This window comes from Eumetopias jubatus, unplaced genomic scaffold, assembly GCF_037043125.1.
Source record: "Eumetopias jubatus isolate StellerSeaLion01/CBP00866 unplaced genomic scaffold, mEumJub1_p1.0 scaffold_2, whole genome shotgun sequence".
NCBI classification, from domain to species: Eukaryota; Metazoa; Chordata; class Mammalia; order Carnivora; family Otariidae; genus Eumetopias; species Eumetopias jubatus.
The window spans coordinates 69461906-69474948 of record NW_028274808.1 but is presented as its reverse complement, the minus strand read 5'-3'; the positions used below and the strand labels follow the sequence as shown (position 1 = coordinate 69474948).

The window sequence follows — 13043 nt, the reverse complement described above, 5'->3', positions numbered from 1 at the left end:
CTTAAAACAACAGAGCTATAATTCATCTAAAAGATCAACTATTGAATTGGGAAACCAGCTGGCTCAGTCAGTAGAACATGTGACTCTTGATCTCGGGGTTGTGAGTTCAAGCCCCACCTTGGGTGTAGAGATTACTTAAAAATTTTTTTAAAAAATTAAACAAATAAATAAAAGATCAACTCATTATTTCCCAAGTGAAAAACCGAGGACCATAGGCATTTAAGTGACTTATCAGAGGTTACATGTCTAATCAGCGGCAAAATTGGAAAACTACCTGCCCATCTTATACTGGTACTACTGGAACAAGCCACCTTTACTTTTCTATTCTATTTCACTTTCCAGCATATAGGAGATGCCCCTTGCATAAATCACGTAGTCTCACGTGAGCCATGTAGCGGCATCAGCAGCAGACTGTTAAGATAGTGCATTCAAGGGAGAACGCTGGGATTATGAAACTAGGGCTAAGAGCACTGAATCTCCTGTAGGGTGGACCCCATGGAGTGCAGAACAAGCAGAATCCTAGGCAAGTGAGCCAGGGTTAGAGGCAAGGCTTCTCTGGCAGCAGGGGAGCTGAAGATCAAGCTAGGAACCTAGAGCAGTTGAAACCTATCATGGCTGAGCACGTGCAGAAGGATGATACGGCCCAGCGAGCACGCAGGCTGCCGGGGATGAATCAGCAACTGCAGTTTCCTGATCCCACCCACTGTCTCAATCGACAGACGACATTTCTCCTTTTATACGGTTGATCTAGAACCATGTAGGCTCAATCCAGATAGAATGAGCCTAAAACTTGAATGTTGTTGATTACAATAGTTGGGGGCAACTAAGTAAGGCAAGGTTCATAGTACTAAGTTCTGTACATAGCTTTCACTTAAGGAAAGCCAGCAACTGATATTTACTGCATTAGATCATGATCGACAGATAGATAAACAGATAGATGCATACAGAGATAGTGTTGAGCTCGTTAACCCTGTCCTTACCTTCTTCACTCTATCAACTCTGCAGAGGATTGTTCAATTCTGTTGCATCCCTATTATATCCCTCAAAGTCAACACGTGAACCCACATGGGATTTGGTTTACCATTTAATGGTTGATTTTCTGCTAAGTGACATAATAGCTTCTGATCACTTCCATCTAGGGTGAAATAGTTTAGATTTTGTATAAAATATCTTTTGAAATACCTGTACCTATTCGTAGCTCTGTCCCAGTGTACATTTTGCTTGTTATCATTCACCAGAAGTCATTTCATTTCAGAATTGTGCAATTAATGTTAAATCAAGGCAGCTAAAACTGCCTTGGTATGATTTAGAGATGATGAGTATCTCAAGAGTGTTGCCTGACTGACAGCTGTCAGTTAGGAATGGATCCATAGGATGAACAACTTGACAGCATGCATTTTAGCCCTGGGATTGTGCTTATTCTAAGTTCATGAGTTGGTTCACTGTTGCCTGAATATCTCTACATCATGAGGCTCTGACTGAGATTTTACCAACGTCTTTCAATGAGACTTGCCCATGTCTGCTGTCAAACATTAACGGCTATTTCTACAATTGGAAATGATTGTGGCAAGTAGGTTGAGACACACAGACAAAAAGCCCTTAAGTGTCACGATCTAATTTTATTATCTGATGCTGAAGAACATACTAGTGATTTCAGTGGATGGAAACACCACAGATTAGAAACTTGAATCCATATAGTGCACACGGATTGATGATGCTTGTCTGGCTTGACTCACCAGGCTGTTCTGAGAAGTAATTTTCCTTTTTTTTTTTTTTTTAAGATTTTATTTATTTATTTGACAAAGAAAGAGACAGTGAGAGAGGGAACACAAGCAGGGGGAGTGGGAGAGGGGGAAGCAGGCTTCCCACCAAGCAGGGAGCCCGATGCGGGGCTCAATCCCAGGACCCCGGGACCATGACCTGAGCCGAAGGCAGACACTTAACGACTGAGCCACCCAGGCGCCCCGAGAAGTAATTTTCAAATAGAAAGTTTTGTTATTATTCAGAGAGCCTCAGTAAGATTTTCGAAAGGTTCCAAGGTAAGAAAGGGTGTTAACTATTAGCCTGAGTCAGCACCAAATCTAATGTGGAAAACCATGAAGTACTCAGCCAAACAGAGGCAATGACATCACAGATTCTATCAGGCCCCTAGTGTACATTGATAATTGAACAATATGAGCAGGAAGAGAAGGCTAGGAACACACACCATCTGTTTGGTTTTAAAACTCTTTAATGTAGGTCTTCAACCTGCAGAAGAACAAAATGAGGAAACACATGTTCATTAAAATTTTAAGTGAGAAGAATTCTATTTTAATTATTTAGTAAAAATCAATACTCAAACATTGCTCAGGCAAGTCTTTTGCTACAATGCAGTTGTTGTCCACCAGGGGCAAGTTTGCCCCCCAGGGGACATTTGCCTATGTCTGGAGACATTTTTAACTGTCCCAACTAGGGAGTGCTATTGACATCTAGTGGGTAGAGGCCAGGGATGCTGCTAAATATTCTACAATGCAAAGGACAGCACCTCACAACAAAGAATTTTCTGGCCCAAAATACCAATACTGTCTGCTACAATGTGTGGTAGGGGCACTCTATGTTCACTCCTGGGTTTTTTCCACTAATATACCTATATGAGACTAATACTCCAGATTCACTGTCTTGGCTTAAAATAAGAAAGAAGTGATATTCTTTAAAAAAAAAAAAAAAGAAGAAGAAGAAGAAGAAGTCTAAAATTGTTCCTTCAGAGAAGTATCTATTTCAGCAAAATCTAACATAGTCTCAGTGAAATGAGAAATTATTTTGAAGTTTTGCATGGATAATTTGAGATTAAAAATACAATGCATGTATATATTGTTAAAGACTACTTCCTGGCTATTGGCCTGCTAATTGTATACGTCTGCAATAATCAGCTCAGGCAAAATGCTCAAAGCTAACAAAATAACCTCCGGATTTCTTTGAAAACTCAGTGTCAGGAGTTTACTTTGTGCTGGACAATTCTCAAAGCAAGTTCCTCAGCTTTACTGTTGAGAAGCTTCCTATGGGTTCCCCTTCAGATATTGCCCTTGATATGTCCCTCAGCATCCTTCTAGGAGACACTATTTCTACAATAAGTAAAAAATCATTAACCACTTAAAACATTTCAAGTATTATTATAAAGAATAAACACTTAATGAGCATTAAATGAGTGTTCAAATTCAGTTAACCATAAACATTTCTACTAAAATAACAATGTCTTCATTAAATAAATCTACCAACATGTAAAAGACTTGTAAAGATTCCTATACCTCATTTCTCCTTTCGTGGTATTAATTACATCTACAGGAAAAAAGAAAAGTAGTGTTAAAATAACCTTTTAGCTACCATTTAGAAATAAGCTTCTTATGTTGATGTCGATGATACAGAGACGTGTAATTTAAATAGATTCTACATGTAGAGTGATTAGGAGGCATTAACCTCACAAGCCAATTTCTCCTGGTAAGGTGCTACCCAGTTGTTTTAGCCATAAACTATTAAGCTGCAAAATAAGCATGATACAGCCTGGTTAAAAGAAAAAGCTTTGCATGGAAATGTTCTTGACATTTGCATGCTTTTTTTTCCCCCTGATAAAAGTCATCATCATATGAATGGCTGCCATTTGGTCACCACCTATTTTGTGCTAGAACGTATTCCAGACATTCAGTATGCATGGGGCTGATCATCACCGCCATGTCGCTGAATAGATATTTTCCCCCAGAAAAGAAACGTTCAGCCAAGAGCAAGCACCTACACAACTCACACTTTGAATCAGACTACGATTCAAACCCAGGACGGCTTTACTCCACAACCAATGACCTAGCGTTGTCTCCACTTGTAGGAAAATTCACGAGCTCAAGAAAATTTAAGATTTGTTTTTTATTCCTTTGTATTTTTCTTTACACAATAGCCTATCATTCAAATGCCTAAACTCAGATCACAAAAGATTGCTATAGGTACATTTTAATTCCTGCCTTATAGTTAATTCCACAAAGGCATTTTGCCCTGTGTAGTTCTGTTCTTTTCCTAGTCCCAAGGCACTGAGGGAAAAAGATTTTCCGTTTGTGATGTATCTCTCAGTTTCTTTCTAGTAAGTGTGACTTTGATCAGCTCAGACATTTGTCAGTTCACACACACCCTCGTTTGTAGACTGTTGCAGGACATAGAAGAAAAGATGTTTAGAATCAACAAGAAGAGCTTGTATGTTCTCTGTCTGAAACTTTTGCTCACTGCTCAGCTTTGTCTGGGTTCACGCTGGGGGGGGTGTGTTTGCTGTGGCGGGGGGGGCGGTGTGTGGAGGGGGGTGTAAAGAAGGATACTGAGACTTTTAGAGAAGGCGGGTGGGAGGAGAGATTCTGAGAAACAGAAAGGAAGAAAGAAAAGAAAAGGGAATGGAAAGAAAGGGAGAGGAAATGAGAGAGGAAGGAGGGAGGACTGCTTTGTAGCTGCTAAGATTGCAGACGGAAATAGCACACAACCACCGTGAGCTGTGTGCGACTCAGGAGCCGAGAGCCAACTACTCACTTTTATTAATCAGTTGCTCAGAAAGAAGGAAATGACATCTGGCCCCGTCTTCTTCTACATCTTAATTTTGGGTAAATATTGTAAGTATGCTCAGTATTTAATTTTGTATACCTTAATAATATTGTATGAACTAATCACAATTACAAATGTTCATCAGTTACATTTATGCTTTTAATATAAAACTGTTTTTTTCTGATAAAACTGTAATTTCACTTCAGAATTATTCTTAAGTCATTTCTGGTATTTATATTAGAAACTGGACTATATTGGCAGAGTCACAGTTAAGCAAGATTAACATGGCATACAAACCTATGCTTCATAACAACCAATTTGTTTAAGCAACAATTATTTTATAAATAATTTGATAATATCTCAAGAGAAGCAATCTTTAAAGAGGTTGTGTTCAAGTAAGATGCCCATTTGAAATATTCTGGTAGAGTCTACATTTATTCCGGTTTGTGTGTAGTTTTAATGTTTCGTGGTCCCTGTCTTTGTGATTTGATATCATAGGTGTGCCTTCTCACTGAGAAATGCATTCATAAAACTCTTTTTTTATTTAACAAGATCTCTCACTCTTCCTTGAAAGAAAAGCAGGGAAAAGCACAAAGCAATGAAAAGCACAGCCCAGGAGCCCAAATGGGCATTTTTACTTTTGTTATAATGACAATTCTTGCTCTATGTGTGCTATAGTTTATTTTTCAGAAAAAAAAAATGTAAATCAAGAGAGAGTCATTCTGCATTCAACCCCATTTAAATGATATTATGTAAGTAGAAATAAAATGTTCAGATTTCCTAGGTAATAAGTGACGAGAAAGCCAAAGCAAATCAAGAAAGAAAACTTTCTGTGTATCTTTAACACCTTATGATGCTGGGAGTAAGCTTTAACAAATTTAGAATTCACATGCATGTTTACATCCCTCCATATCTTAAAAGTTTGCAGAAGTCAGTTTCCCTAAGATATTCTATTGACAGTGTCCCCAAGTAAATTTCCATCCAAACTCTCCCAGTTCTGATGGCATGTCTTGCATCAGTGATTTTTTTTTCCTTTCTTCTCTTGACCTCCAGTATGCTTTACTTTAATGGTCAAATGTGAGAGACAGCATCAAAACCAAGGCAACAATTCAGAATCCTGGAGCAACATTCTAGCTCCTAGCTTTCTCTGTCTCTAATCTTGGTAACTGAAATTCCATTTTTCATTCCAGTTTTATTGAGAAATAATTGACATACATCACTGGAGAAGTTTAAGTCAAAAAGAACGATGGTTTGATTTATATATATTGTGAAGTGACTACACAACAGGTTCAGCTAACATCCATCTTATTTATAGATACAATATAAAAGAAAAGAGAACAGAATAAAGGGGGAAAAATTGTTTCCTTATGATCAGAACTCTTAGGATTTACTCTCTTGACACCTGTTCTATATATCATACTGCATTGGGGGCTGTCATCATCATGCTGGACATGACATCCCTAGCACTTTTTCCCTTATAACTGGAAGCTTGTATCTTTTGACCACTTTCCTTCCCTTCCCCCACTCCCCACCCCCCATTATTTCTGGTAACCACAAGTTTTATCTCTCTTTTCCACAAGTTTCAGACTTGCTTTTTTTTTTTAAGGTTCCACATATAAGTGAGGTCATACAGTATTTGTCTTTCACTATCTGACTTAATTCACTTTAGCATAATGCCTTCAGGTTCCCTCCATGTGTCACAAACAATAGAATTTTCTCCTTTTTATCACTGAATAATATTCCAGTGTGTGTGTATGTGTATATATATACATGTGTGTGTGTGTGTGTATCACTACTTCTTTATTCCGTCATCCATGGATGGACATGTAGCTTGTTTTTATGCCTTGGCTATTGTAAATAATGCTGCTGTGAATACTGGGGTGCATATTATAATGAGTTAGGGTTTTCATTACCTTTGGATATATTTCCAGAAGTGCAATTGCTGGATCATATGGTAGTTCTATTTTTAATTTTTTGAGGATCCTTCCATAGTGGCTATGCCAATTTGCAATTCCACCAACAGCATACAAGGATTCACTTTTCTCCACATCCATGCCAGCTTTCTTATCTCTTGTCCTTTTGATGATAGCCATTCTAAAAGGTATGAGATGGTATCTCATTGTGGTTTTGATTCACATTTTCCTAGCGTATGACTAGTGATGTTGAGCATCTTTTCATGTACCCATTGGCCCTGCATATGTCTTCTTTGGAGAAATATCTATTCAGGTCCTTTGCCCATTTTTTAATTGGGTTATTTGGTTTTTTGCTATTGAGTTGTATGAGTTCTTGTAATGTTTTGGATATGAATCCCTGATCAGGTATATGATTTGCAAATCTTTTTCCTATTCTGTATGTTTTCTTTTCACTTTGTTGATGATTTTCTTTGCTGCACAGAAGCTTGTAAGTTTGGTGTAGTCCCACTTATTTATTTTTTATTGTGTTGCTTGTGCTTCAGGTGCCATATCCAAAAAATCATTACCAAAATCCATATCAAAGAGCTTTGTTTCTATGTTTTCTCCTAGAATTTTCATGGTTTCAGTTCCTATGTTTAAGATGCATTACCCATTTTCTTAACCAGAGGGCCAAAAGCCACATTGCAAACCACCACAAAAAAGTGAATGTTTCTCATTATAATCCAAGCATTTAAGCTACCAGACTTTTTAACATTTGTAGCCAAAACCCTCATAAATCAAACATTTTACTATTTCCTATTCCATTTCAATGAAATGAATAGATTCAATAAGCCAAAGGAATTCTTCCAAGTTAGGCATTCTAATATGGAAAATGGAATTCTAATATGATAAACTCAAGGATATGTAAAAGGTGTTCAGGGCAGGTTGAAAAGCAACTTTAGCTAATGTGTTACCAGCCAATTCAACTTAGTAAAAAAAGTTCCCTGTTTACATATTCTCTTTTGTTAAAAAAATTATTTTCATGAACAGAAAATAAAAAGTAGATGATAATGATGGTGATGATGATGATGTCAAAAACCTCCAACTTTTCCAAATTTAATTTATCCTGTGATTTAAAAAATATTTTTTTTGACATTGAAGTGTGACTACTTAAGGGTTCCAAGTTCTCATCCTTCCATGCCATCTGCAAAGGATGAAGGCACAAACATCTGATGCAGAGTTTGGCAAGCAGGATTCCTGGCTATAGGGTGTCAACTGAGTGGGGAGGGTGGAAGGGTATTTGGTGGGAACCTCCAAAATAGCAACCCACACCCATAATTCATCTCCTATTTTATCTCACCATCCAGCTCCACCAAGAGAGGGTTTCCTATGCACAGAGCAAAAGAAGTCAACAAGTACATAAGAACAAAATCTTAAATCTCTGTAACTACCCTTTGGTGGTTATTGTTTGTTTGTTTGTTTGTTTGTTAGTTTGTTTTTTAATCCACTCCTCTGTTGCCTGGGAAAGGCAATGGGATCTCCTGGAAGACTGCTGGCCCAACCACCACATACTGGTTCTAAGATTTGCAGCAATGAGTTACCCTCTCAAGTCTTAGTTTGTAAAATGGAAATAAAATCTTTCACCCTATCCACATCCCAGAGCCCTATGTTTGTTTCTTTATTACATAAATTACCTCCTTGAATCTTTACAACTCTATTATGTAGATAAAATGAAGTACACAAGGAAGGCAAGACCCAAGGACATTCAGTACCTTGTCACAAGACTCAGGCTCATAAAAAATAATAAGACTCAAGATTTGCATGCTTTTAAAGCCTCTACTCTTTCTCCTAGACTGTGAACACTCTGAGAGATCATGTGTGTAGAGACGTAAGCAACTATTAGTTACCTTTTTAACCAAAAATATTTACTGAATGCCAGTTACCTTAATAAGCATGAGACTAAAGGGTGACTACAGCATGGTCCCTAGTCTGAAGGAGAGAATGGAGAAGACAGAAAGTTAATCTAGGATTATCAGTGAGACAAGGGCGAAAACCTAGATGTACACAGATCAAGGCAACTTTAAGATTTAGAAAAGGTTTTCTTTCACCCTTGAGAATTTCTAATTCTCCAAAAATTCCTCTGCCTGTAGTCTAGTTAGCTATATTGTGCCAATGTTGATTTATTAGTTTTGATAAGGTACTGTGGTTATATAAGATTTCACCATTAGGGGAAGTTGGGTAAAGAGTATATAGGACCTCTCTGTGCTATTTTTGCAGCTTCTTGTGAGTCTACAATATTTCAAAACTAAAAGTTAAAAAACAATCCCCAAGAAGAATCGTATCTTAAGTCCTTATCAGCAAATGCTTTACTTATTACTTAAACAGTATCATTAAACAAAAACAATCATTTTACTTAATACTTCGGAGAGATGGGGAACCAGTGAAGAAATAGGAAACAGAAGAAGCCCAAACATAAACTTGTTCCACTTCAGTATTTTGCCAAGAACTGATCCAGCTGGGAAAGTCCTCACTTGTAGATTCCAAATGGATACTCACAAGACCATCTGGGCTTTTCTTTAGGTCTTAAAACAGGCATATCTTCTAGCAATTTTTCTCTAACCATTAAAAAGGAGAAAGGAAGAGGTTCTCCCAGAACAGACCGTCAGGATGTGAAAAAAGAGAATACTGAGCTATTTACCCGCCTCCAAAAGATGAGAGAATAAACTCTCCAATACGCAAACTGTAGAATTTTGTATCATTCCACCCTACATTTTTGAAGGTTATTAATAATTTTGTATTGTTCTTTGAGTTTGGAATCATATTTTTAAATTTTAAGTAGAAAGAAAATTAACAAGTCTGTGCAAATACATCATCGTCATCTGTATAAAGGGAAACAAGGTACCACATTTGTGAACTAAATAGTTTCACAAACATAATTTCACACATTGAGACAAACTTGTTGAACTGAAATGTGCTTGGAATTGGGTGTTCTACTTAGGTGTGGTTTTTTATTTTGTTTTGTCTGAAAAACTATAAATACTTATAACATTTTTATTTCAAGCACTATGATTGTGGTTATAATTGTAGTTGTTATATTTACCATTTATTGAGAGCTTTCTATGGACCATGAACTATGTACTAAATGCTTTATAAACATTATCTGATTTTATCCCTATAAAAGCCCTAAGAGATATTCTCATTTTGCAAAGGAGGAAACACAAAATGAGAAATATTGAGTAGCATGCCCTGCATCATTCCCTAGTAATTGTTGCAAAAGAGATTTCATTCCAAGCCTATCTCCTTGAAAAGCCTATGTTAGTAAAACATGATTCGGCTCTAATATTTTCCAATACTATCATATCTTAGAATTAAAAGGGTCCTTAAAAGATCGTCTCCTCTAATTCACTGGCCTTGAGGCAAGTTAGATATTTCTCCATTTTAGAGATTAAGCAATAAACAAATATTGACCAGCCCAAAGTCACAAAACTGGTATACCCAAACAAAAACAAGGTTTGCACAACCTGGGGTAAGGCCCTCCACATTCCAGGGAAGTTCAAGAAATCCATGCCCAGTATTTATGGATCTCCTCTTAGGAGCTGGTGCCATCTGCTCTACAGACATCTCTCAGTGTACACCAACAGAAGAATTAGGATACACATGTAAATAATTTGAATGTATAGAAAAATTAAACTCACTCTGTATTGACCCCACGATTTTTATTAGAAAGCACTTTTATTTTCAGCACCTGACACAGAACTATGCACATAAAAAGTACCAATAAATATTTACTCAATTCCTATCTTAGCCTACCTCTCCGTCCTCCTGGATATATTCTCCCCTTACTATACCCACAACACCATTAGCTCTGTTTCTTGTCTTGTACATAGGGATCCAATACTCTCTCATCCTCTTCAATTTTGCACTTTCATCCTTCACCCTGATCAGAACAACCAAAAGCTTTTTCCTTCTTTGGAGATAAACAGGGCCCGGCAAGCCATGAATATTTCAAATTTGGGTTTTATTGTCTATCACAACAATGCCAAAAGTCAAATTAAGAAGAAACAAAAAAAGGATAGTATAAATGAGATCTCCTGTTACTTGTGTTAGAAACTGATATTTTCCTGGGGTGCCTGGATGGCTCAGTTGGTTAATCATCTGACTCTTGATTTCAGCTCAAGTCATGATCTCAGGTTTGTGAGATTGAGCTCCATGCTGGTCGTGGAGCCTGCTTATTTAAGATTCTCACTCTCTCCCTCCCTCTGTCCCTCCCCACCACCCCCCTCCTCCATGCACACATTCTCTCTAAAGAAAGAAACAGTTGTATTTTATAGTAATTTGGCTCTTTGATTTTTTTTTTTTTTTTGCTAAGTCAATTCATGTTATAATTATTTCAGTCTTACCTGAATTAACTAGGGTCACCTGATTTCTTAAATCTTCCATAATAATGAATATATCTTTTTTTAAATAATCAGAACTCTCCAAAAAAACCCTCTGAGAATTAACCTTTGTGAGGAGGACTCTTGGGGATTTTGCACCTGCAGCTCTACACCATGTGGAGCCCCTGCTTCTGGCAATTGTCCTAGCTCCTCTCTCCACTCTCTGCCTCCAACATGCCTCCTCAACTTCCCCCCAGTATTGTCCCTGGAACTCAAGTTCTCCTTCCATGGTGAAGAACAACACTGCTCTCTGGCCTGAGTCCCTGTCTCCAAACTCAACTCCACCTTTAGTCAAGGTGCTCAGTTGAACCAAATATCACCCATATGATTAGTTACAAAAAGGGACAGCAGATAATCTGATATATTTTTAACAGTAGGACCCACCCTTCTTAAAAGACAGCCAAGAGTTAAAATATTTTGTTTTTGCTAGAGAACTGAATATGCACTTGAACTGAGAGGCCATACAATTACAGGAGCTAATTCATTAAAGCATCTAATTACGCTGCTGTCCCCTAACCATCATTTCTCTTAACTCTTAACTAATATATTTAAAGAAAAATAATTTTTTTTCTGTTTCCAGCAACTGAGTTTCCCGTGAATTGCTATCTAGTTAGGCAGTTTCATCTTATGTCTCTCAAATGCAATGCTTTTTTAATTTAAGTTTCATAAAATTAGGCTTTTGAGTTTAAGAGAAAGTCAAAGCTCATAGAGTACAACACCCTCATTTTTTACATAGGAAGAAAATGAGGTCATACAGCTGTGCTCCCTTTTGTTGTCCATTGTATTATTCTTTACTGACTCTTAAAAATGGGCCTCCAAATTTCATGTGTAGGGCAAGAAGGGCAGGAAATATCAGAAACGTAGAATATCACCTTAAAGTAGCGAGAAACTACACCGAGGTTATTAAATTTATTATCCACCAAAATGTTAGCCTCAAAGATTAAGACTTTGCCAATACACCTAGCTTAGTATAATCATTATTCACATGCCTGCCTAGTAGATAAACATTTTAAATCATTTGCACAACTGTGTAGAGAACGGGGAGGGATAGAAGGGTCTGATCATGCCTCTCCAAGTCCATGCTTGCCATCAGACCCAGAGAAACTTTAATGAAAGGGGCTTTTATCAATCTCAGAGTAGATTAAGATCCAGTGGATGTTTTCATTATCTGTATTCCCTCTTCAGTCCGTGCTCCCATGCTATTCCTCAGACAACTAAATTGTCTTTAAAGATTTATTTATTTATTTTAGAGAAAGAGAGAGAGAGAGAGCACACAAGTTGGGGGGAAGGGCAGAGGGAGAGGAAGAGAAGCAGACTCCCCGTTGAGAGTGGAACCTGACTCAGGGCTTAATCTCGAGCCTGAGATCATGACCTGAGCTGAAACCAAGAGTCAGACACTTAACCAACTGAGCCACCCTGTGCCCCACAACTAAATTGCCTTCAAAGATACAACCCTTTCCATCATATGCCCTGCAGATACTGAATCTGGCCCTTGGGGCCATCCCTCTAAGATGGGGGAGCCTGAGGATTGCTCTATAGGTGTCCACTGAAGCTATGGTGGAAGAAACTTTGTCAACTCCTCAGGAGTGATTTGTAGACTATCAGAATCTTCCTGACACTTCTAGTTTCCAGACAGATGCTTTCTTTTCTCTAGGTACCCCCAAATAGCTTGGGTACCAAATACCTATATACACTTAACCTCTCCCCCCAAAAAAGAATACCATGTCTTTCTGCCTGTGCTGAGGTTGGTGACAGTGAGGGGAGATACAGTTGAGACCATGTTCATGTTGAATAGAATCACCCTAACTAGCTCTTTTCCTCCCTCACCCCACCTCAACACACACAATTTCCTGTGATAGAGTAACACGTTTCCCGACTTCACGGACATTGAAAGGACACCTAGAGAAGCAATGCAATGCATCTTCACTGTTGTGCAAAGCTACCCAAAGGCATTAACAATTCATGATTTGGTAGCAAATAAATCCCACACTGGTAGTAAGCTATCTGCTACCACGCCAGTCTGATTTCCTCCTTATCCTGTGCAGTGAGATGGTCTTTGCTTTGACATGAAGTGGGTATGTGAAAATTGAGCGTGTCTCCCTGGCCACTTTCCCACCTCCTTCAGGCTTTGATCCTGCTGTGTGCTCACTTTCTCCTCCTTTTCATC

At 38.0% G+C, this 13043-nt stretch overlaps 1 protein-coding gene across 1 annotated transcript in view; it reads left to right on the top strand.

Annotated features, from left to right (window-relative positions):
• The first annotated feature begins 4531 nt into the window (after positions 1-4531).
• The window catches only part of RXFP1 (relaxin family peptide receptor 1), a 93198-nt gene continuing 84686 nt past the window's right edge, over positions 4532-13043 (top strand). The window contains exon 1 of the mRNA XM_028104361.2: positions 4532-4616. Within this exon, the coding sequence (XP_027960162.2) occupies positions 4568-4616 (49 nt within the window). The 5' untranslated portion in view covers positions 4532-4567. The remainder of the gene's footprint in view (positions 4617-13043) is intronic.